At 39.9% G+C, this 24,010-nt stretch overlaps 1 protein-coding gene across 1 annotated transcript in view; it reads left to right on the top strand.

Moving 5' to 3' along the window:
• tpcn2 (two pore segment channel 2) overlaps positions 1-24,010 on the top strand; it is a 133,918-nt gene that overhangs the window by 83,210 nt on the left and 26,698 nt on the right. The window contains exons 11-15 of the mRNA XM_047363241.1: positions 3,438-3,529; positions 3,623-3,704; positions 16,005-16,094; positions 16,190-16,309; positions 16,393-16,452. Of these exons, the coding sequence (XP_047219197.1) occupies positions 3,438-3,529; positions 3,623-3,704; positions 16,005-16,094; positions 16,190-16,309; positions 16,393-16,452 (444 nt within the window). The remainder of the gene's footprint in view (positions 1-3,437; positions 3,530-3,622; positions 3,705-16,004; positions 16,095-16,189; positions 16,310-16,392; positions 16,453-24,010) is intronic.

The raw sequence follows: 24,010 nt of genomic DNA, 5'->3' as shown, positions 1-24,010 counted from the left end.
ATTTAATTAATTCTCACCCAGACATCTTCGCTCCTCTGCATCAAATGTTACCCTTTAGCTTGTATTTCACAACAGGAATGATTAACATAGGGGAAGCCTAAACCTGTGTCATCCCACACAGTGTCACCTCAAAGGCACAAAAGGCACTTTCAAAGTCCACACTGATTTAAAAAAAAACAGGCAAGCAATTGTGACAATGAAACACATATGAAGATGTTGAATAATACAATAATAAAAGAAAAATCACATAGTAATCATCCCCTGTGTAAGCGGAAAACCTTTCTGATAAAAATGAATACACATTTGTCCAGGAACAATAATCAGGCAGGAAAATACTCACACGACCATCTGTCAAAGCAGTCACCTAAATCTTAAAAGAATGACCAGAAATAAATGAAAAACAAAAATGGAATAAGAAATAAAACAAAGAAACATGATTCCCAAATCATTAACATTCCGTGTGTGTCCATTACTCATCTATAGAAGCATAATTAGAATCAGGAAACATTAAATGAATAAATGATGAATATAATATATAAAACAATAAGGAAATCAAATCATCATTTTAATAAATGGAGATTAAACAGTGTTAAAACCCTCAAAAATCATCATCTGTCATGAAGCAACATCTTTGGTCTTTGTTGTGGTCTTGTGTTTTCGACCTTCCATTTAGTTTGGGTTTTGTCTAAGTTCCTTTAGTTGTTTCTTTTCTATTACTTGTTATGGTTTTCTTATGACTATTATTATATTCGTTGTTATTCTAGCTCCTTTGTCTTCTTTGTAGTTTCTAGTTTAGTTTTCCATGTAGTATATCTGTGTTTATTTATGTTTTGGTATTTGCTCACCTGGGCTCTTTGTTTACTAGTTTATTTTCTCTGTTCCTCCTCGTCCTGGTTCCCTTTCTGTGGTTTAGGTTTAGTTTATTTACAGTCAGGGTTTCTTTATGGGTCCTTTGTTAATTATTAGGTTTTGGTGTTTCTTCTATTCCCTCTAGTTTCTCAGTTTACTTTAGTTAATGATTATTCTAGGTTCTTATGTCTGTTTTGGTTTATTATCTTCATCTATAGTTTTGCTTAGTTCTGTTTCCCTGAGTTTTGTTATTTATAGTTTTGTTTTTGTAGTCAGATTCCTTTGGTTATGTTATTGCCTAGCTTCCCTCATGTTCCCTTTGTATTCTAGTTCAGTCACCTTAGCAACCATCCAGATTCCCTCAGTTCTCTATAGCCTGGTCCTGATTTCAATTCTCATCTGATTACCTGCCTCAGTATCTCATTGGTCTATACTCCACTTCCCTCTGTTCATAAGCTCTCTGTTTTTGTTTGTTCTTCGCTGGTTCCTTGGTTCGTTCACCTATCCTCGTCTAAAGCTTTGACTACTATGTTCCTGCAGAGTCAACTGTAAGTTTTTGGAGTTTCGACTTGTGTTTTTGTACCTGCAGTGATTTTTGCTACGTTCTTGCTACGTTCGGAAAACCTTTTGAACTTTAAACATGCAGCTGCCGAGCTGCTTTTGGTCACTCTAAACCTCAGAACCCGACATCATCATTATGGGAGTTATTGAAGCTGTTAGAGTCATCAGGGCTATTGGAGGAACCACCTTGATAAATATGTTTAGAAACAAGAACTCTATTCTTGTGGAAGTTTTGTGGAAGGTTTGGACAGTAAGACAACATCCCATCTACCACGAAGATGTGGAGGGCAATAATCTTGGTAATATCACCATGACAAATTAGGAGGCCTGCAAAACAGCACTACAAAAGGAGTGAGGTTTGCTTGTGCTCTTTTGTCTCATTCTCATGTGAGAGCAATAGGCCGAGGCTTCACAACACTTGGCTGATTTTAATTTTATAGTCCCATTTTCTCACTCCACTGCCTGATCATTCTGTGGGTGATATGCATAGTGTTTTCGTGGGTCAAACCCCAAAAACGTACCTCCTTCATCACTGTATTCACAGAGCAATTATGATTTCTGTGGCCTTTAACAGTGCTAGAATAAATCAATTATTTTGTGTTTTCACAACACCGAATAAAATAAAAGCCTGTGTCTACTTTTCTGGATTTTGCAATGTAAATGCAGTGTTTCATTATTACCCTATAGGTGCTTAATTACATGGAGCTTCATCAAAATATCAAGCAAAAGCAAAAAGAACTAGAAACCTGCAAGCAGCTTTGAAAGCCCTCGCACTCCTCAGCGCAACTCGGGCTGTTGAGCGACCGCAGGAGCCTGGCATCGCCTCCTACATACGATGACACCGCGTCACTTCAACACGTCGCCAGTAGGTGGCACTTTGAGCAACATATCATATAATCTTCGGTCATGCAGAGTTTCAGTCTGGCAAAAAGCATTCAAAATTCCGAGTAAATCTGACCTTCCAGATGGAAGCTGCACTCACTTGTTTGTTTGTGGGTGGGGCTAAAACGACATCATCAATTGACTGTGTCAAAATGTCAATCATAAACTCATGATCATGTATACTACATTTCAAGTGGATCCGATGATGTGTGAGGGAGATATAGCCCTTGAAGTGTCCTAGGGGGCGCTATTGATCCAAATTTAAATGTAATCCAATAGAGCTGTTTGGGGGATGACAAAGATCAAGCATATTCAGTTTGGAGTGAATCGGACCATGCATGTGTAATTTAGAGCCAAACGTATGGCCGTGGCGTGACATCAGAATTCGCCACGCAATCATATTCACACCCTCCAGCTAAAGCAGTAAGTACTGTCGACTGTCTAAGAGCATCATGTTATCTGTTACTTGGGACAGTTTCACATTGATTAGGTGAAGAACATCAAACATTGACTCTGTAAAGGAAAACTTGCTACTTCCTGTTCTCAGGGGGCGGGGCTTCGATGCTGTCAGCATCTGATCAGTGAATATTGTTGAGGCCTAGAGGCAGATCAATCCCAGAAGGTTTCATTTGTCTGTGACTTTCCTTGTAGGAGCTATATAAATTGTGTTTTATGGCGAGAAGTCATATTTTGAGGCGTGGCTGTCGGAGCTTCACGAGCATGCCGGCTCTCCTGCCTCTCTGCCGTCTCCAACGGTATAGCCCATAGAGAGTCATCGCTCCACTGGCCAGGATCTCCGTGAACCTTTTGTCAAAGAATGATGGTGAAAAATGCCAAGAGAAGACTGTCTGATGTTTAGAAGTTCCTCTCTGCTGAAAGAGATGACCGAATTGTGGCAGAAAGCACCACAAAAACATGCAGAAAATGAGAGAGCAAAGCTCCAAGGCAGCCATCAGCGGCGTCATCTTGGATTAAATTTGTGAAGAAAAGTCATCTTGATTAAAAGGGTAGATTTGAAAAACAGAAAGTTTGCTCACAAGTATTTCATTTTTTTACAAACAGGTCTTAGATAAACTACTACATCTTTTTACAACTTGGTATTGCAAATTAAATATGATGGCACACACTGTTATGTTTTTGTCCAGATGTCGGTTCAGACTTCCATCATTAGGAGACGGCTAGGGATCCGAGCTGCTTTCCATGTCCTTAGCTGTGACAGAGCCCAAGCAGAAGCACAGTAAGACACGCACAATGTTTTCATGAATGTACATTGCCACAGATTAAAATACATATTTTTTCTCACCAACACCCTTTTGTGTTTCTTTGTCAGGGAATTTGTGAGTGTCGACTCTGTGCTTCAGGTGATGTCCGAAGTCAACATGAAGAGCTACTATAAATCAGCCATCACTGTGGTCAGAGCAAACTTCTGTCTGTTCACCTTTACACAAACACACACACACACAAGTTTGTATATATATATCCATATCAGGACTATATTTTAGTTCTAGTCATTTCAGTAACCATTTATTTCTAATGCTGACCATTACCAGTATATTCATAACACTAACCTTAAACAAAGGTTTTTTCACACCATACCTCCAGGGCTTTGATAAGGCCCATTGGTCATCAGAAGTGAATACACCAGAAAAGGTCCTAATTATCGGCAACATCCTGCACTGTGCAAAAGGTTTCGGCAGCTGTGAAGAAATGCTGTAAAGAAAGAATGCTTTCAGAAATATAAATGATGACTGTTTATGTTTATGCTAAGTGAACGAACTCAAACATAAAGCTAAAGTCATTAAGAACTATCTTCAGAGTAAAGAAGAACAAGACTTACTGGAAGTGATGGTCTGGCCCCAAAGAGCCTGATCTCAACATCATGGAGTGTGTCTGGGATTACATGGAGAGACAGAAGGATGTGGGAAAGCCTCCATCCGCAGGAGATCTGTGGTTAGTTTCCCAAGATGTTTGAAACAACCTACCAGCCGAGTTCCTTCAAAAACTGCGTGCAAGGGTACCTAGAAGAACTGATGCTGTTCTGAAGGCAAATGGTGGAAACACCAAATATTGATTTGATTTAGATTTTTCATTTGTTCATTCACTGCATTTTGTTGATTGATGAAAATAAATGATTAATACTTCCATTTTTGAAAGCATTCTTTGTTTACAGCATTTTTCACACCTGCCTAAAACTTTTGCACAATACTGTAAATGAGTACACACACACATGAAAACTCACCCATCCAGTCAGTAACAGTGCCTTGATGGCTTTTTGTGGAAAGGTTGGTTTAACGTGGCATGAAAACCGGATTGTGAATCATTGAACTCACTAAAAATAGGTTCAGTTTAGCTGCCTCTGCTGCAAGGACTTTCTGCACACTGGCATGATTACAACCATACACTTGTTTGAGACTGACCTGGGAAGGAGATCGCAAGGTCTCACTTACAGAGGAGTGGAGCAAGATCTTACAAAACAAGACCCTGAACAGAGTCTATTAGACCCTCTCTCTTCCCCGGGCGCCACACAAAGCAGCACACTGCTCCCTAAGGGATGGGTAAAATGCAGAGGAGAATTTTTCCATTGTGAGATCAATAAAGTCTAATTTTTTTATTTTTTTTTATTTAAGGTATATAGAGTCAAATTAAAACTGCACTCAAGACTGCTGTAGATGCCAAACCAAGGAAGGCACCCTGATTCAGATGCTGTTTAACTGTCAAAAAATACAAGGGTTCTTTGAGTTTCTCATGATTATTATTCTTATTATATTATTACAAAGATGATAAAGATTTGACATGCCCTTTTCATGGACAGAGTTGAAAGCTTTAATTTGAAATGGGAGCAGTACTTATCCAACATAAAAGAGCCTGATTAGGAGATCATCACTTTGAGCATGACATTGCTCAGCATGTAACACATTATGAATTGCCTCTTTTCCCCAACCTTTTCCTTTTAAGTATGTTTTTGTTTTGCCATCCTATTGTATTTTTCATTAGATTGTTTCCATGTTGGAATTTTTTTTCCCTCTTTGGCAAACAAAAAGGAAAGAAAAAAATATCTACATTGTAAAGTGCAAGCCATTTCCATTGTAGATATCTGATACTCCCTGTATAGAAGCATTAACCCTAATTGTTACATAACCATTATTTCACACATGTATACTTGCATTGTATGATATGTATAAACCCTAATACATTGTTAATCATAAAAACATATTACAGCTATATACTAAAGCTGTTTCATTTTCATACCAACATTTCTAATTGATCCACAGGGAGGCTGTTATTATAGCAACAGTTCAGACTTTATGTCAGCACCATCAAACATACCAAATGCACATACTCTAAGACATTTATTACTATTATTATTCTAATACTACATTACCTTTTATCAAATATATGACATGTAACTGTTGTTCAATCAAGATGCCTATGTTTTTTGATATTTAATTAGACAGTTTTGTCCTTGGAGTACTAGCCCAATATGGCAGCGGTATTAGGACAATGGATGAAAAGTTGGTTCAAGCACTAGCATTACTGAACAGCAAACTCTGAAAATACATACATGAAATAAATTCACTTCACACTTCTCTCACAGTCTGAGGTGGTTTTGGACCAAAATGCAAACAGGGACTAGGACACGGCATATTGTAAAGTAACATTTACTTCAATAAAGGCTCGAAGTTCAGCACTTACAAGGTCACTGGAGAATCACAGACAAATACCCTGTGTTGGGATTATGATTATAGATTAATTAATATTTATCAAGAACTATAATTAAAAATTATAATTTGAGAAAATTTATTTCTTAATCAAAAATCCTCATTTATGAATCGAAACCAGAGATGTCCTCCCTCTGGTGTTTTAATTGTGGCTCAAAGCCTTTGATAATTACAATTATTAAATTCTCGGTAATAGTTGGTAACTATTATTAGATGTCACTGTTTAATCGACCGTTTCTGCCGAAACGTGGGGAACTTTAACCTTATTTTGACTGACAAATTACTCTTGCACAAAATAAACACAAACGCCTTCTCTTTATCTACGTGAATATTTATTAAATCAACAGTCCTGATACAATTCGGTCTTCCGATTTAATAATCTTCACCTAATCAAACATGCAAAGTTCTACTAACAAGGGTAAAATATCTAACTAAACAAGACAAAACAAACCGCAGTGGAATCAAACCAGCAGTTATGGCAAACAAGTGATAATGTAACGCTGAGCGAAGCTCGAGGAGGCCACTCCCCAAAGTATAGCTCAGCGGGACACAGGCAGTCATAAACTTCCTCCAAGCAAAGTTGTAAACCCAAAGGACAAAGGGTAATAAACTTGTTCGCACAGTAAAAACACAACTTGCGAGACTCGGCGGCCTCCGAATTTCAACAGCAGTGAAGTTTAAAAATAAAGGTTGCATGCACATACAATTCAGAACACATTAGACTATAAGTAGTGACTCTAAATCGCACTAAAACCTACTCTATCCTGCGCACGCTATTTCTAATAAAAATAAATATAAAATAAAATAAATAAAATAAAAGGATGGATTTTACTTGATGTTGTCTCCTCTGAGCAGAAGGAGAGAGAAGTAGGGGGGGAAGAGCTCCACGCGTCCGCCGATACTCAGCAAAACAGTCCATTTTTCGTCCTTTGTGACCTCCTTGGCAGAAAGGTGAAAAATATGATGGACCGTCACTAGTCGACTGGAACCAAAAAAACAAGGAGGAAAAATTGCGTCTCCTTGAAACTCCGTGGTTTTTTGGTTACGTGTTAAACCCACGTCTTCGATCGGTAAAGTTGAAAACTTACAAGCCTTCTTATTCCTGTAAGCTTAATTCGCTTAGTTTTCACATTGGCCAATGGGGGAAATGAATGAAATCCACGTGGGACTTCTTCTCCAGAATGCTACTTCAGATGCCGGTAACTGCGTCTTGGTCCCAAGCTGAAAGCAATGGTGGGCCGTCTCATACTCTGTTATATAGTTGACTGTGGCATCAGAGCTGCGACGCCCCGTCCTATCAGCCACGGTGGCCGCTGGGATTTGTAGTAGTAGACTATACTGGGATACAAAATGGCCAATGACGTCGGAAGGCCTGGTGGTGTCCAGCAACGTGCAAATGGTCCAATATTCAGCAAACAAGTCGTCCAACACCTGCTAAGCACAATGCAGGGAAACACAAGGAGCTCGAGACGTGACATTTCATGAGGAACCAGTAGAGAATAATGAACATAGACCAGGTTAAATGCAGGGACAGGAGAACAGTGGACCAATGTGAGGAAAGTTTAGGAGCGGGCGGTCTGATCACTGAGCTAAAATAATTAAAACAGTACTCAGAAATATTCTCCCTTGAAACAATCCTCACAAGAGGGGACTTTATTCTTCAAAAAGCGCACAGAATCATCTTCATCAAAAATTCCAGAAGTCACCCTCCCCTCAGTCTTTACGGGGCGGTTTTTATACAGATACAAAGCATTGGTGTGTATAGTATTGCATCTTGACCAATTGACATCATCATACTCATTTACGTAAACCTTCTTGGCACCTTCAACATTGCTTTTCTCTACTTTTTCCGGGAATACATATTTAGCCAAACATCTGGAAAACATCAAATTGGCGTATGTGACAGTTTTACACTAACAATTTCATCACTTATCTGGATGCAACCTCTCAGGTCAAATTGACCTGACACGGGCCAGCATATCACAAGATTTCCTGCAATAACAAGCCCATTAATTATTCCTCTCGCCAAGAACCTTTCTCTAATATAATCTGTTTTTCCAGACAGACAGCTTGCATGTCTCCACTCAGAGTGAATTTATCACAGAGTTCATTTTATTATGGTAAAGACAATAATCACACTTTTTTGATCTAGTTAAACGGAGCTTTACGCTTCCACATATATCCCCCCTTTAATTAGGTTTTCAATCTAATTAACAGCTGAGATCTTATATTCATATTGTAAATATCCTGTGAGTATAAGTGATGTTTATGAGTGAATAAAAGGAAAAATGTGAACGATTATGAAAGGTAGTGAAATTACTTTGTGTACAAAATTAATAAGCAACTCTAAATGATTGTTCTTGTTTAGGTCTGAAATTTCGGGTTCAACTAATTTATGGAGTTAAATTTGTCTCAATATTATTCAATCAAACAAAAAACTAATCTCAATCAAAAAAATAATATTCAATCAAAAAAAACTAATCTCAATCAAAAAATATTAAGTTGTGATCAAAACTTTCAGAGTTGTAATGATTTTTTTATTTTTATGGATTATTTTATTTTGGGGAGAAAAAAGAATTGTTTGATAAAACTTTTTTTGATTAAAATGACAAAATTTTTCTCACAAAGAGAAAAAAAGTTATTTGCAAAACATAAACTTTTATTTGTGCATGTCAAAAATCTTTGGTTACGAGTCTCGCTTTTTTGGTTTTGACGCTCTCTGTTTTTGGTTGAACTCAACGAATTTTGAGTTTAGGAAACATGAACATCCTGGGCGGGGCCCAAAGACGAACGACGTAAGACGTTTCCCTATTGGTTAGCACTGACTAAAGTAGCAGACTCTGATCCCCCGCATCTCTGAACTTCTGCTCGAACTGCAGGGCTTGCAGCGTCGCTTCAGTGAGGAGACATCAACTGTACAGAAGAAAACTGCGGTCAAGTGAGCCGACAGTCAGAAATACGCGGTGACGTCAGCCGACACCAGCTCTCTCTTAAAGATTAGCGTCGGGCATCCAAGGTGCATTACGGTAATGGAGCAGAAAGGATCCGATCCTGGCAACGGTTGAGAAAATAAGAGGAAAACAGAAAAGTAACCTACAGAACATTTATATTAATTACATTTTTACAACTTTCACATTCATGTTTTATGTAAAAGAATAAATATTTAATATTTTACCGTACAGTTTTGGAGAAATATCTTGTCAAAATACCTCAAAATGCTCAACCATTATATGCATTTGTCCCACCTTCAGGAATTTATTTCTCCAAAACCATGAGAGGTGACAACACAATCTCTTCAGATTATATTAGAGGGTTATCTATATTATAACCAGAATTAGTATTTCATAATTTTACTGTAAAGGTTTGGAGAAATACACAACTACCCCAACAAAGTACCACAAACGCTTCTTCTTGGTGAGGTCGATGAGATCCTGGGAAGTGGTCTGGACAGGTTAAAGTTCAAGAGCATCCAGATCTCCTCTGACCTCTCCTGGACCGGAAACGCCCCTCGCCTGTTGAAGAAGGTACAACAACAGCTCTTCTTCATCTCCTCAGCTGCTTACAGATATCTACAGGGCCACGGTGGAAAGCACTCTGTGTCTCAGCATGACAGTGTGGTGAGGGAACTGCACAGGAGAGGAAGTATCACGGGTTGTGAGGACAACACACAGGATTATGGGATGCCGTCTGCCCGACATGGACTCTATTTTATACTACACTTGGGGTAGTTGTGTATTTCTCCAGAAACCTACAGTGAAATTATGAAATACTAATTCTGGTTATAATATAGATGACCCTCTAATATAATCTGAAGAGATTGTGTTGTCACCTCTCATGGTTTTTGGAGAAATAAATTCCTGAAGGTGGGACAAATGCATATAATGGTTGAGCATTTTGAGGTATTTTGACAAGATATTTCTCCAAAACTGTACAGTAAAATATTAAATATTTATTCTTTTACATAAAACATGAATGTGAAAGTTGTAAAAATGTAATTAATATAAATGTTCTGTAGGTTACTTTTCTGTTTTCCTCTTATTTTCTCAACCGTTGCCAGGATCGGATCCTTTCTGCTCCATTACTGTAATGCGCCTTGTATGCGCGACGCTAATCTTTAAGAGAGAGCTAGTGTCGGCTGACGTCACCGCGTATTTCTGACTGTCGGCTCACTTGACCGCAGTTTTCTTCTGTACAGTTGATGTCTCCTCACTGAAGCGACGCTGCAAGCCCTGCAGTTCGAGCAGACGTTCAGAGATGCAAGGGATCAGAGTCTGCTGCTTTAGTCAACGCTAACCAAAAGGGAAACGTCTTACGTCGTTCGTCTTTGGGCCCCGCCCAGGATGTTCATGTTTCCTAAACTCAAAATTCGTTGAGTTCAACCAAAAACAGAGAGCGTCAAAACCAAAAAAGCGAGACTCGTAACCAAAGATTTTTGACATGCGCAAATAAAAGTTTATGTTTTGCAAATAACTTTTTTCTCTTTGTGAGAAAAATGTGTAATTTTAATCAAAAAAAGTTTTATCAAACAATTTTTTTTTCTCCCCAAAATAAAATATTCCATTTAAAAAAAAAAATTGTTACAACTCTGAAAGTTTTGATCACAACTTAATATTTTTTGATTGAGATAAGGTTTTTTTTGATTGAGATGAGTTTTTTGTTTGATTGAATAATATTGAGACAAATTTAACTCCATAATAATTAAGTAGGATCCTATTTAGAGCTCCTATGCGCACATTATTTTAACTGTGTTAGACTATGCTAAACTAAACCTATTCACTAATTAGCCCAAATTCGGCTACTCTGTAGCTCTTCCCAAAAGTCTCCTTCAGGAACACATCTCATCAATTCACCCATGGAAAACATCCATGTCTGTCAAACTCACAAACTTACGTATTGATGAAGGGGACCTTCAGGTCGGCTTAAGACACACCAGCCGAAAAACCCACCCGTCCTAAAAGGCGGGGAAAAACGTCTGGAGGCCTCAGAGAAATCCCATTCTCGGCCAATCTGAACGAGAGATCTCTCTTTTGAATCTAATAAGTGTCGTTACCACTTATTTAAAGGACCATTAATGCCAATCAGGTCCTACTCTGTCATTCCTATTACCAAAACCTTTGTAACGGAGAACATTGGTCATGTCAAATCTCTAGAGCTGAATATCACAACTTGCAAGTATAAATGGATTAACATGATTCAGAACATTCCTTCAGCAAATCTAACTACCTAGAACATTGAAATTATAACATAGGATGACATAGAATAACATAGCAACACATCCATTAAGTCCTTTGCTGCGTCCTCATGTGGACTCCGTACTCCGAGCAATTCCACATCTCTTAGGTCAGTCTTTTGCAACTTTATTGTTCTGCCATCACATTAGTCCTGATTCAGGGTCCCCAAGCGCTGTCCATATGTCTTTGAGTTCACACCCAACGTACGAGGGGTCCCCGAAACACCAGAGTCTTTGGATGGCAGCTTCCTGATGTTTTATCCCTGGACATATAGAAAACACTGACCAGTATTTTTCCAAACCACATCCTTACAGTCCTTTTTCTCACATTAACATCATCTTCCACATATATCCCTCACAATACTAATGACTCTTGTCAAAACAGTTATAAAATGTTTACATAAGGTTAAAAGGAGTATCATAGCTTCAGGGTGAACTCAGGCCAAAATAACAAACAAAACAAGGCCTATTCTTCAAGAATACCCCTTACCTTACCAAAGGAACCTCAAAAGAAATACAAAATTCTTACCTACCTAATATAACATAACCAGGAGAAAACTCTTAAACAGAAATGGCAGTTCAACCCCTACTTCAACATGAAAACACATAATATTGACCTTCACAAGTAATATGCTTTTAACAGAAATTGTTTATATGACTTTGTTACGGATAAATGACATCACCTTTTTGTGATGCTCGAACGTCCTGAATGTCCATCTTATCAGAGACCCTTTGGACACGGGCAGTCCCACCGGATTTCTGGCCATCATGGCTCCAAGTTCCAAAGCACATATGGATAATTGAAAACAAGTTGCGATATTGTTCTTGCTGAGAATTGTGATGAGGATATCAATTACAATCGAAGCTGTAAGCAGCACTGAATGGCCCTCACATGTTAGCACCGCTCTGTGTGTCACGACCTTGCATCGCCACCTCACCTCAATGCCTCCAGCCAGCCTGCCAGTCAAGTTTGCATGTCGTAACTACTTGGTAGTATAACCAAGCCTTTTTATTTTGTTCAGTCAGGCTTAGTTCAGCTTGGGTGAGAAGTCTTCAAATTATGCAGCAGTGCATCACATCACCACTAGGCGGTACCATCAGCAAGCCTTGACATTACCTTTGCTCAGGCGGAGTACTGGCCGGAATCAGATTTTCCTGATGGAAGCTGTATTCACTTCCTGTTTAGTTGCTAAGCAATAATGAAGACTTACAATGGTATTTTGAAAAGTTTATCTGAAATTATTCTGTTGTGTGTAGACAAAGTTTGAAACTTTTACAGACTTTAATGAAGGTTAGTCACTACAGATACTTCTTACTTTACTTAAAGCACCTGCTATTTGAGAAAGAATGTGTTTCTTAAAGATGGACCAAGCTGAACGCATGGCCCAACAACTAACTGCTCTGTTACAGCGCTTTGCTGTGGGAGTACATGTTCACCAGTTCACCATGTTCATCAGTTCAGGACTGATGCCGATCCTGGACTCTCTTCAGATTCTGAATCTAAGGAAGTTGAAGCAGAATAAATTGATGATAGTGACTACATAACTTTGGAGAACATTCCTAGTTTCCAGCTGACGTTAACCCAGGACGAGGATGATGAAGAAAGCTTTGGACTGGCGACAGAGGAACTAGAACGTAAGATATCAGAAGATTTTGCCATCACATTTGAAGAAAACAGACACAGTGACATGGTGAAGATTTGTAACTCTGACTTTAAATGCTACGGGAGAAGAAAGGAGAATTCTTCACTTGGGACATAGTCCTGTAGCCACAAACTTTCTCCAGAGCTCATGTACAACATATGGAAGGATTATTTTGCAGCAAAAAGGGAGTGGCAGGATAGATAGAGAATCATCGGACATGTTGAAGCAAACCGGCGTACAGTAGAAACTTCAGCGAAGACAACATCCACCAAGAAGACACCAACAAAAAAAAATACGCCAGGACAACTTATTTCGGAGGCACCGAAGTTTAAGTCTACAGTAACCTTTCAATTTCTCATGGGGTGAGTTTGACAACTTTGAAAATATATATATTATGATGCATCATATTGGAAATAAATTATGTATTTTCAGTGAGGCAGACAAGTTCAAGTAAACCTGACCAGTCAAATATTAAAAAATAAGAGAAATATTTGTAAACTATTGGCCCATAGCTCTATTCATACCTGCAATCTGATAAGACACCCACATTCATCACCAACCCCCATACTGCTGTTTTATTGTCCCACCTATTGAGTGATCTATTGCTGCAATCTGGAAGACTGGTTGGATTTCTTTTTATTTTAAAATGGCCCATAAAACACTTGAAAAGTTCCTTTAAAAAACAAAAAGATCAATTAAATAGAGCATGAATGACAATGTTTCAACATGTTAATTTCAGACCAAGTTGCAGTCATGATGCAATTTGCAGACACAAATAACATGCAGAAATAAAAAAAACTAACTTAAACAGCTGACATTTCTGAATTTTTGTTTTTACTTAGTTTTTCTTGTGTGTGTGTTACCATTACATTTGGTGTTGTTGTTTGGACAGTTGAAAGATGTTTGTTAAATACACACAAATATTGTGATGCATTGCTGTAATTATCTTTACATAGAAAAATAGTGATTTCAATTACAGTGCAGTCATTGGGAGCTTCTGTTGACAAACATTGTTGGGGGAGGTGTTGCAGGAAGCTATACAAAGTTATCCAGAGGGCGCTGCATGCTCCAGACTCAGTAGGTATGCGCCCACTGGAAATACAAACACTGCCATGTTGAGGACTGTGGAGACTCAGGGGCTGCATCCTTCGCAGGCTGCATTTGTAGGCCGATGACATGATTCATTGCGGGATGAAGCGGATTATTTTAACGGAAGTAACAATAGTTGAGAAGACAGAAAAGCAGTGAAAAAAGTTACATAAATTAGACTTTCTGTGAAACATAATACATTTTTACAATGTTTTTGGGCAAGAATGTAGCTGTGTATAGCTGAAGTATATGCTCGGCTTATCAAGATAGTTCATTGCAAAACTGCTCTGACGAGTTCAAAGATGTCCACCTGGTTAGCCTTATCGCCCGCAGCTAACCAGGTGGTGGAGGCAGGCTAACCTCGGAGAAAACATCAGACTTCCAGCATATCGTTTTCAAACTTCTGCTGGGTTTTGCAAAATGGGTGAAAATTAAACACAGATGTAATTCGGTCAGCTGATATGTTATGTTACGGAGAGTATCACCACCATCTACTCCAGGAGAAGCGCCTGGATCACGGTTGCTTTCAGCGGTACTTCCGTCTATCCAGGACCCAGTTTGAGGATCTGCTGCCCCACGTTTGGGGACGAATCAGCCTCATCTGTATTTGGGAAGTAAATAAATCTCAGCTCAATAGATAAACAGCCAAATTGTACTGTCCAAATCTTCTAAATATAATACACATTTTTGTGCCTAATCATATGGACAAGGAGCGCTAAAATACACCAGGCAAGAGCCGATATGACAACAGAATATAGCATTGTAGTATATAGAATAATTATTTAATAACGGCTGATCGGTGACGTAGAAGTCAGGCTTGCTGACATATGTATCTGAAAACTAAGTACTCGTACTCGTCGTCTTCCGGGTCGAAGGGGCAGCAGACTCAGTAAAGACACCCAGACGTCCCTCTCCCCAGACACCTCCACCAGCTCCTCCGGGGGAGCCCAAGGCTTTCCCAGACCAGCCGAGAGACATAGTCCCTCCAGCGTGTCCTGGGCCGTCCCCTGGGCCTCCTCCCGGTGAGACGTGCCTGGAACACCTCCCGAGGAAGGAGGTGGAGGCATCCGGTATAGATGCCCGAGCCACCTCAACTGGCTCCTCTCGATGTGGAGGAGCAGCAGCTCTACTCCGAGCCCCTCCCGGATGGCCGAGTTCCTCACCCTATCTGTAAGGGAGTGCCCAGCCACCCTACGGAAGAAGCTCATTTCAGCCGCTTGTCTCCGGGATCTCGTTCTTTCGGTCATGACCCAAAGTTCATGGCCATAGGTGAGGGTAGGAATGTAGACCGACCAGTAAATCGAAAGCTTCGCTGTTTGGCTCAGCTCTTTCTTCACCACAACGGACCGGCACAGCGTCCTCATTACTGCGTCAGCCGCACCGATCCGTCTGTTGATCTCCCACTCCATTCTTCTCTCACTCCTGAACAAGACCCCGAGATACTTGAACTCGTCCACTTGAGGCAGGAACTCCCCCCCAACCTGAAGAGGACAAGCCACCCTTTTCTGGTCAAGAACCATGGCCTCGAATGCAGACCTACTCTGAAAGTGTCTTCAGTATGGACTATGTTTGCACTCGTCTTCAAATGAACTGTGCAGCACGTTAGTCCAGGTCTGAACAGCTTAATGCACATAGAATTAAAGACATGGTCAGTGTTAGGATCTCTGAATCTGTATTGTCTTTCAGCCTTTATAAAGCACATGGAACATGTAACACTTGACACCAGGAGCAGACCTCTGAAGCCACTTTAGGAACTGTATTCTGACAGAAACATGGATTTACTATAGAGAACATGGTCTGGCACAATCATGTGTATTGACTTTTGTTGAGAGAACTTTACTCATTTTATAAAAAAGTTCATTTAAATCAAAATATTTTTGAAGTGTCTTGTTTCAGATTTAATGCAAGAAGCCTCATACTGACCAGAAGAAATGTCAACGTATTGGACTAAGAATGTTGCCTTATGAGGTTCTATGTCTTTTCTTTTTGATCTGCCTCCTAATGATCTCATCTACACATCAAACATGTCAGGCAGTGCAGGAGTTTACAGAACGGGACTACATGGATCACCAGCAGTTCAGAAGGATCTTTGATGAGCTGGATAAAGATTGTATCAAAGAGGTAGAACTGGGTCTACAGGCTCTCATTATAAAGATTTGTCCCAACAGAACGTTTTGTTAACATGAGTGTTTGGATCTTGCGTGTTTTTGCTGCAGCACCCTCCCTTACCTCAGTACACATCTGCAACCCTACAAAAACTTCAGGTGGTCTTCAGTCACTACTACATTACTGTTCTAGGCAACCTGGTGGCACTGGGCAATGTCATGTGCATATGCGTAAGTTCTACACACCCTTACACACACCGACGCACATGCTAACAAAGCAACTAAACCAGTGATGCAACATTTTTTTGTTTCAGACTATCCTGGTGCTAAACTCCGAAAAGTCCACTGCAGAAAGAGACAACTACGTCTTAGAGGTGTAGATATTTTAAATCCAAACCTCTTATGTTGGTTCCTCTTCTTTACAGGATGACTGTTTTCTTAAAATTGACTTTAAACTCACTGTCAAGCACCATGCCACAACAATGCGATCTTACTGGTTTAATGATAAGAGAGGACAGATCAGAAGATGGAGCTTCATTCTAGGATTCCCAGGTTTAATGCAAGGAAGAAAGAGACTAAGACTGATGGCTTGGTCTCATTAGGGTATTGTCCAATTTAGAATTTACCCAGATGGATTCCTTAGAAAAAAGGAAAGTAGGCATTAAAGATAATCAAGGGGATATTGGTAGAAAGGAGGCTGGACTGACATGACTGAATGCATTTGTTGTCAAACATAGCACACATTTTTAGAGCTTCCACACTCATACTCACAGGTGTTAAGCTTCAGGTGTTGACCCAGACACAGATGTTCTATATTGGGCTGCACATCTCATTAGTACATTTTACATTCATAAATACCGTGTGCTATTTTGTTAAAGAAAACAAAAAAAAAACAGCTGCAGGTGAATAAGCAAGCAGGGTGTAATCTTGTATTCTCTTCATCCTTCTTTCTCTCCTCCACTCTTTCCTTCTTTTCTCCCCTTTTTCCCTTTTGCCCCATCTCTCTCTTTTTCAAGCTTCTTTTTTCCTTCTCATTTCAGTCTCCGTGTCCGTAACAATTGAAATATTCCCAAAGAAGTTTATAATAAAGTTTCTTTTATAAATATCAAGCAGAGCTTTAAAGCATTAGCTGTGATGTTCTGCTTGTGAAAGTAAATCTGTTGGGCAATTTCTTGGCACTCAGACAACAATTCTGAGCGATACTCTGCCGGACAGGACACGGTAAAAAACAAACAAAAAAAAAAAAAAACATAGCACACATTTTTAGAGCTTTCTAAATTACCTTTCTTGGGAAATGCCCGGTGTAATACTGCCCTGTCCAGGTAAAGGGTGTCCCCCAAGACAGGATGGCCCCATAGACAGTCATACCAGGAAGCATGCATGCATTTTTACATTCAACAAAACTGTTTAAAAAGTGTTTAGAAAAGTTTTATAATGTTTTTCTAAGTTTATCAGAAAAAACGTTACAAGCTTTTAAAGTTTAACACTAGTAAGCTCAGCTGCTGTTACCTTGTCTGTCTGGCAGTCATCTTTGAGTAAAAATAAGTCCATAGATCAGTAGGTGGCTTTGTCAGCTCACATTTACATTGTCGCTTCACAATGTAGAAAATTAACTTTGGAAAACTTCACAAAAAGCCGTCAGGGAATCACGGTTCACTGGCCTCACCCAGTTGTAAACTGTTTCCCAGTCTTTGATTTAGCTGCATTTTCTTTTCCTTCACATAGTTTCCATTATATTCTGTATAGTCTACTGATGTAGGCTATACAAGAAAATCCTTTTATTGTTCTGTTTTAATTGACTATAGTCGCAGACTTTAAGTGCCTGTTCAATAATTTTTTGACTTATCAAAATTTGACACAGTAAAATGCGGGACATTGTGCCTGTGTAAGGGACACCGGGGCAGAAGACAAAAATGCAGCACAGTCGCTCACAAATCGGAACATCTGGTCACCCTAGTCCATGCCCACCTGCTGAGTGGACCCCCTGCCCGGTCTCACTGAGTATGAAATATGTTGAGATTGGACAATCTGCTCCCAAACAGGGTTTTTTTCGTCAGCCATTTGGGAACCAGTGAGGTCCAGAGCTGAAAAGGCTGCGGCTATACTTATATGATATGGGGTCACAGTACACTGACGGGTTGAGCTGTGTGTGATGTGTTTGATTTTTGTTTTGTTCAATCACAAATAAATCAGATCTAGTAACTGTCAGAGAGTGTTTTTGGGTCGGACCAGCTTGGAGGGAGATACTCGGGAGCCATAAGGTAAGGTTTTGATCCATATTTATTTAGGAGGTTTGAACAGTTCAGGATTCTCGGCCAGTAGTTCAGGAAGCAGTAAAAAAGATGTGCAGAACTTACAGGAGCACAACAGGAACTAGATAGACGGGGATTCTTGGAACAACGCATGAGCATGTCAGGTGATTAGCAGGTATCTGACAGGACGAGGCGACAGGGAACAAATGAAACCGGTGAGCTAATATACAGGGAAGGTGAATGGTGAAACAATGGCAAGGAGAGAGGCGGTTAATCAGAGTGAGTGATGACAGGTGTGATGGCCAGGTGTAGGGAACTGAAGGAAATTAGGTTACTATGGAAATGGAGCTGGGAAACACAGGGACAAGAGTAGAAACTATACTAGAGGCAATTCTAAGGGAAGCTAACTGGGAGGAGCAGGGATAAAAAAAACTAAACATAAGCTAACATGAAACTCAAGAAGGAACTAAATCTAAGGATGTGGAAGGAACTACGTAAATGAACAGAATTACTGAATAACAAAATATAACTGACTGACAGGAACTAAAACATGAGCGATTAACGAAGAGAACTATACTATAAAAACTAACCGAGAGGGAACTATACTATAAAACAAGGCTGGGGAAGAACAACTAAGTAAACCATAACAAAAGGGAAACTAAGGACAAGGGAAGGACGAACCACTAGAACTAAAGGAGCAGAAGTACAGACAGAATATAACCAAACACCAGGATAAGAGAAGGAATAAATAAGCATAATTACTAAACCAAAAGCACATGAGAAAGATCTGACTGGAAAATGTAAAACACAAAACCAAAATGGCAGATCCTGACAGCAACAGTTGCAATAGTGGTGCTACTAAAAATAAAATTATTTTATGTCTTACTACACAGGTACCAAAAGTTTGCATGTAGATCTTATAAATGTGGAGCTATGCTTGACTTATTTCAGGCATGTAGGGCTAACATTTTTGTAGGGCTTGTAGAATATAAACTATCTATGTGTGTAACCTGTGTGCAGATATAGGGGAGTCAAGCTTAGGGAGCGAAGCATAGAAAGTCCAAGGTCATAAATTGGTGAATGACAAGGGATTACCGGATGGGGGTGAAAAAGCCAGGGGAGGACAAGCTTGCTAGAAGAGAATAACCAGAAGCACTCATTTGGACATGAGGAACAAGTTATATTGTTGCTGGGAGACATCCACAGACAGAATGATTGTGTATGTGTACTGCATAGCAGCGAGGTGTATATAAAGATATTGTGACGCACCTCCAAAGGAGACAACACACAGACGTTTCCAGGTACCCGTGTAAGTGTGTGTCTCCTCTCTGAATTCAGATCGGTTTTAATAAACTTGTGGAAATGTACAACTGATCTCTGACTGAGGATTGTCCTTTGGGGTGCCAAATAAAAAGAGTCAATGAGAGGTGAGGAGTAATGTAAGAGTTAACGGACGGCCAGTAAAGTTTTCCTACCTCGACAAGCTTAACGGGTTGGCTATCATTAGGCAAGGCAAGTTTATTTGCTCTCACAAAGAAAATTGTAGTTCGGAGGCGTCGACTCTATGGGAGCTTCATTAAATTCATGTAATCATGTTTCTGTTAAAAACAGAACATCAAGATTATGATCAGTAATGAAGTCATTGATTAAAAATAAATTTTTCTGACAGAGATCTAATGTTCAATAAAGCCAGTTTATAAGACTTAGTGGCTGATATTAACTCTGTGTCTGGTTGTACCTGACAGTTTATGGCTTTTAAGTTTGATTGTTTATTACTGTCTCTTATCCTTTTAGCTTTGTTCTTTCTGTCACGTATAAGCAGGGGTGAAAGTGAGCCGGTACTGTCCAATACTGGAAGAGGGAAGAACGGCTGTCTGCTATGAAGCCGTCATCCAGAACCAGTTACGGCTGCAAAAATTCACAAGCACACAAAGAAGATCAGATCCGCTACCAATTGGCAGTCTAAAACAAGACTTAATCAGTTTATAAATATAGCTTTTTCCCCCTCATTCCAAATAGTGTCTGAACTGTTCTGCTATGCTGGAGTCTCAATGCTCTTGGTTTGCTTCTCTCCCCTCGGAGCTCGAGGCTTTTGTGAACGGCCAACCTTTAAAACGAGCACCGCTATGTTTAATGTCTGTCTGCTCACTGCTAAATACCCCAGTTAAAAGCAAAGGGAGAGTAACTGGTTGTTTTTCATGTTATTTTGATGAATTATAGCAACACAGTACAGCTCGAAAACACGAGCAGAGATTTCACATACGATACACGAGACCTCATGCGCACTTACATCCGAAACAGAACAGTTGCCAAGGTGTGTTCGATTTAAAGGACTGGGAGATTTTACACAAGTGGTGCACAGACATAAAAAACCTCCGCTTACATTAGGACAGGATGAACAATAAATCACTTAGCATCTACAGACTTTTAAATAAAATGACGAAAACAATTGAACTGTCAAATGTTTAATTTAATGAAATCAAAACTTGAACACAAAGTGTCGGGGAAGGACTGTGGGTCGGACCAAAGCGCAGACAAGAGCTCGGTAGCCGCATCATAATTTATTCCACACTCCAGGTAGTATGGCAAAACGTAGCAAAACGAAGCATGAACAAAACATAGTCATGGTACACGTAGCATAAACGAAGCATAGACATAGAAACGTAGACAACACCGACATAGAAACAAGGAACCAGCGAGGAACTAAACAAACAGAACAACTAATATACACAGAGCACAGAGAGGGGAACAAAAGGCAGGTAATCAAAGAAACAGGGAACAGGTGAAACAAATACAAAGGCCGAGGATGGGTGAAAGGACTGAAACAGAAAACACAAACTAAGCAAGAGAAATAAATCAGAGGAGGAAATAAAGAACTAGAATAACTATGAACTAAAGTAAACAGAGAAACTAGAGGAGAACATAGAAACAATAACTTAAGAAATAAACAAAGAGCCATAAGGAGAATCAAAATTACAAAATAAACCAACAAATCCAAAATGTCACTCCATGACACAAAGCAGAGAACAATAACTTATTTGTTCAAAAGAAAAGACGGAAACTGAAAAGGAAAAGTTATGCATCAGAAAATGGTTCATCATTGTTTCATACATGGCAGTTCTTTAACAATTGATATATTACATTGTCAAGTGATTCTAATTTCTGCCTTATACAGACAGCCTACAGTAAAGTAAAATATTGATACGTTTTAATTAGTTTGAGTTTGGACTTTGCTGAGAGAGCGAGATCTCGAAGAGGCCACAGATGAGAGCAACAATTACAACACCACACATTATATATATATATATATATATATATATATATATATATATATATATATATACCCCCAGTGCCTCCCAGCCCCCCCTCTAGCTCCACCCCTTAGTACCGGCAAAAATTTAAAACTACTTTCACCCCTGTGTATAAGCACAGAGATTTTACAACTATCTCCCATCAGGGGCTCAAGTTCTTTCTGGAAATGATAATTTATGATAGAGTTACCTAGAGTTACCACTGGGGCCCTGACTGTATCACAGAGAAGTGATTTGAAGGTCCTGATTTGAAGGCGATAGATTAGGAGGTGGTGGAGCTCTGTGGCTTTTGGAAGATGTTGGTTTAGTAGCGGGGTCTGGGCTATGGGGGGTGTTGAATGGAGAAGCTGCCAGAGTCATTTGGGTCCCAATCTTAAAAACTTCATGTTGTTAATGAAATCCAGTAAAGCAAATACTGGGCTCAGTGGAGAGAGGACAGAGTTCTGTGCGGTCTGGGTAGAGGGTTTGGGGTTGACTGAGTCTCTCTCTCAGTCAACTGCCTGGTTATCTCTGTCTCTTCTGAAGCTGTTGATGGCAGCATTATCATTGTTGTTGATTCTACATGTTCTCTGCTAGTCGAGGCTGCTGGTGGATTATTTATTGAATAGAAGAGATTAGATGTGAGACGTCTGGCTCCAGGCTTGTTCAAACAGAAACTATCTTGCTTGAAAAGGTGTTGTTGATGAAGTTCACAGATATAGTAGCACATGCTTTTTTCAACCATTTATTAATCAAATTCTAACACTCAGTAGTTTAATCTAACCTCCCCAACAACTCCACACCATTCCAAACCCTTTGTGAAGTACCTTGAGATGACATGTGTTGTAAATTAGCGCTATATAAATAAAACTGAATTGAATTGAATTAATCATCAGAAGTCTCGAAAAAAACTCATCTCCACAAAGGATCGGTGCAAAGGGTCCGCTGAGGAACACCTTGATATTAAGACCTCCAACTCTATTCAGCAGACGAATGAAATCCTCCTTCAATGAAAGAAAAGAAATGCAAGAGTAAACGAAGAGTAACAGAATGCAAGCAAGCAGGGAGCGGGGAAGACAAGCTTCTGAGCAGGCAGGAAGGAAACAGGATATAGTCTTGCGCCCTGTGCAACTGAACAACAGAGAGGAAGTAATCTCTGGTCAGGGCAGAGGCTGAGATGACAGACCCGCTGCTGTGAACAATGAAGGTGAAGGTTACAAACTGTAACGGTATAACAATGAGCAGAGCAGGTCAAAAACTCCTCAGAAGGATCATAGAAATAAAAAGGAAACAAATCAGCAGCTGGATCATGCGTAATAACGCTGCATAATACCCCATGCGTGCCTCAAGCACCACAGCAGAATACCATCTAACCCCAGGGAAGCTATACAGGTCCTTCTCAAAATATTAGCATATTGTGATAAAGTTCATTATTTTCCATAATGTCATGATGAAAATTTAACGTTCATATATTTTAGATTCATTGCACACTAACTGAAATATTTCAGGGGTTTTATTGTCTTAATACGGATGATTGTGGCATACAGCTCATGAAAACCCAAAATTCCTATCTCACAAAATTAGCATATTTCATCCGACCAATAAAAGAAAAGTGTTTTTAATAAAAAAAACGTCAACCTTCAAATAATCATGTACAGTTATGCACTCAATACTTGGTCGGGAATCCTTTGGCAGAAATGATTGCTTCATTGCGGCGTGGCATGGAGGCAATCAGCCTGTGGCACTGCTGAGGTCTTATGGAGGCCCAGGATGCTTCGATAGCGGCCTTTGGCTCATCCAGAGTGTTGGGTCTTGAGTCTCTCAACGTTCTCTTCACAATATCCCACAGATTCTCTATGGGGTTCAGGTCAGAAGAGTTGGCAGGCCAATTAAGCACAGTGATACCATGGTCAGTAAACCATTTACCAGTGGTTTTGGCACTGTGAGCAGGTGCCAGGTCGTGCTGAAAAATGAAATCTTCATCTCCATAAAGCTTTTCAGCAGATGGAAGCATGAAGTGCTCCAAAATCTCCTGATAGCTAGCTGCATTGACCCTGCCCTTGATAAAACACAGTGGACCAACACCAGCAGCTGACACGGCACCCCAGACCATCACTGACTGTGGGTACTTGACACTGGACTTCTGGCATTTCCTTCTCCCCAGTCTTCCTCCAGACTCTGGCATCTTGATTTCCGAATGACATGCAGAATTTGCTTTCATCCGAAAAAAGTACTTTGGACCACTGAGCAACAGTCCAGTGCTGCTTCTCTGTAGCCCAGGTCAGGCGCTTCTGCCGCTGTTTCTGGTTCAAAAGTGGCTTGACCTGGGGAAGGCGGAACCTGTAGCCCATTTCCTGCACACGCCTGTGCATGGTGGCTCTGGATGTTTC

Source organism: Girardinichthys multiradiatus, chromosome 4 (assembly GCF_021462225.1).
Source record: "Girardinichthys multiradiatus isolate DD_20200921_A chromosome 4, DD_fGirMul_XY1, whole genome shotgun sequence".
Lineage (NCBI taxonomy): Eukaryota > Metazoa > Chordata > Actinopteri > Cyprinodontiformes > Goodeidae > Girardinichthys > Girardinichthys multiradiatus.
Note: the sequence above shows the minus strand (reverse complement) of the source record. Positions and strands in the feature narration are given on the sequence as shown.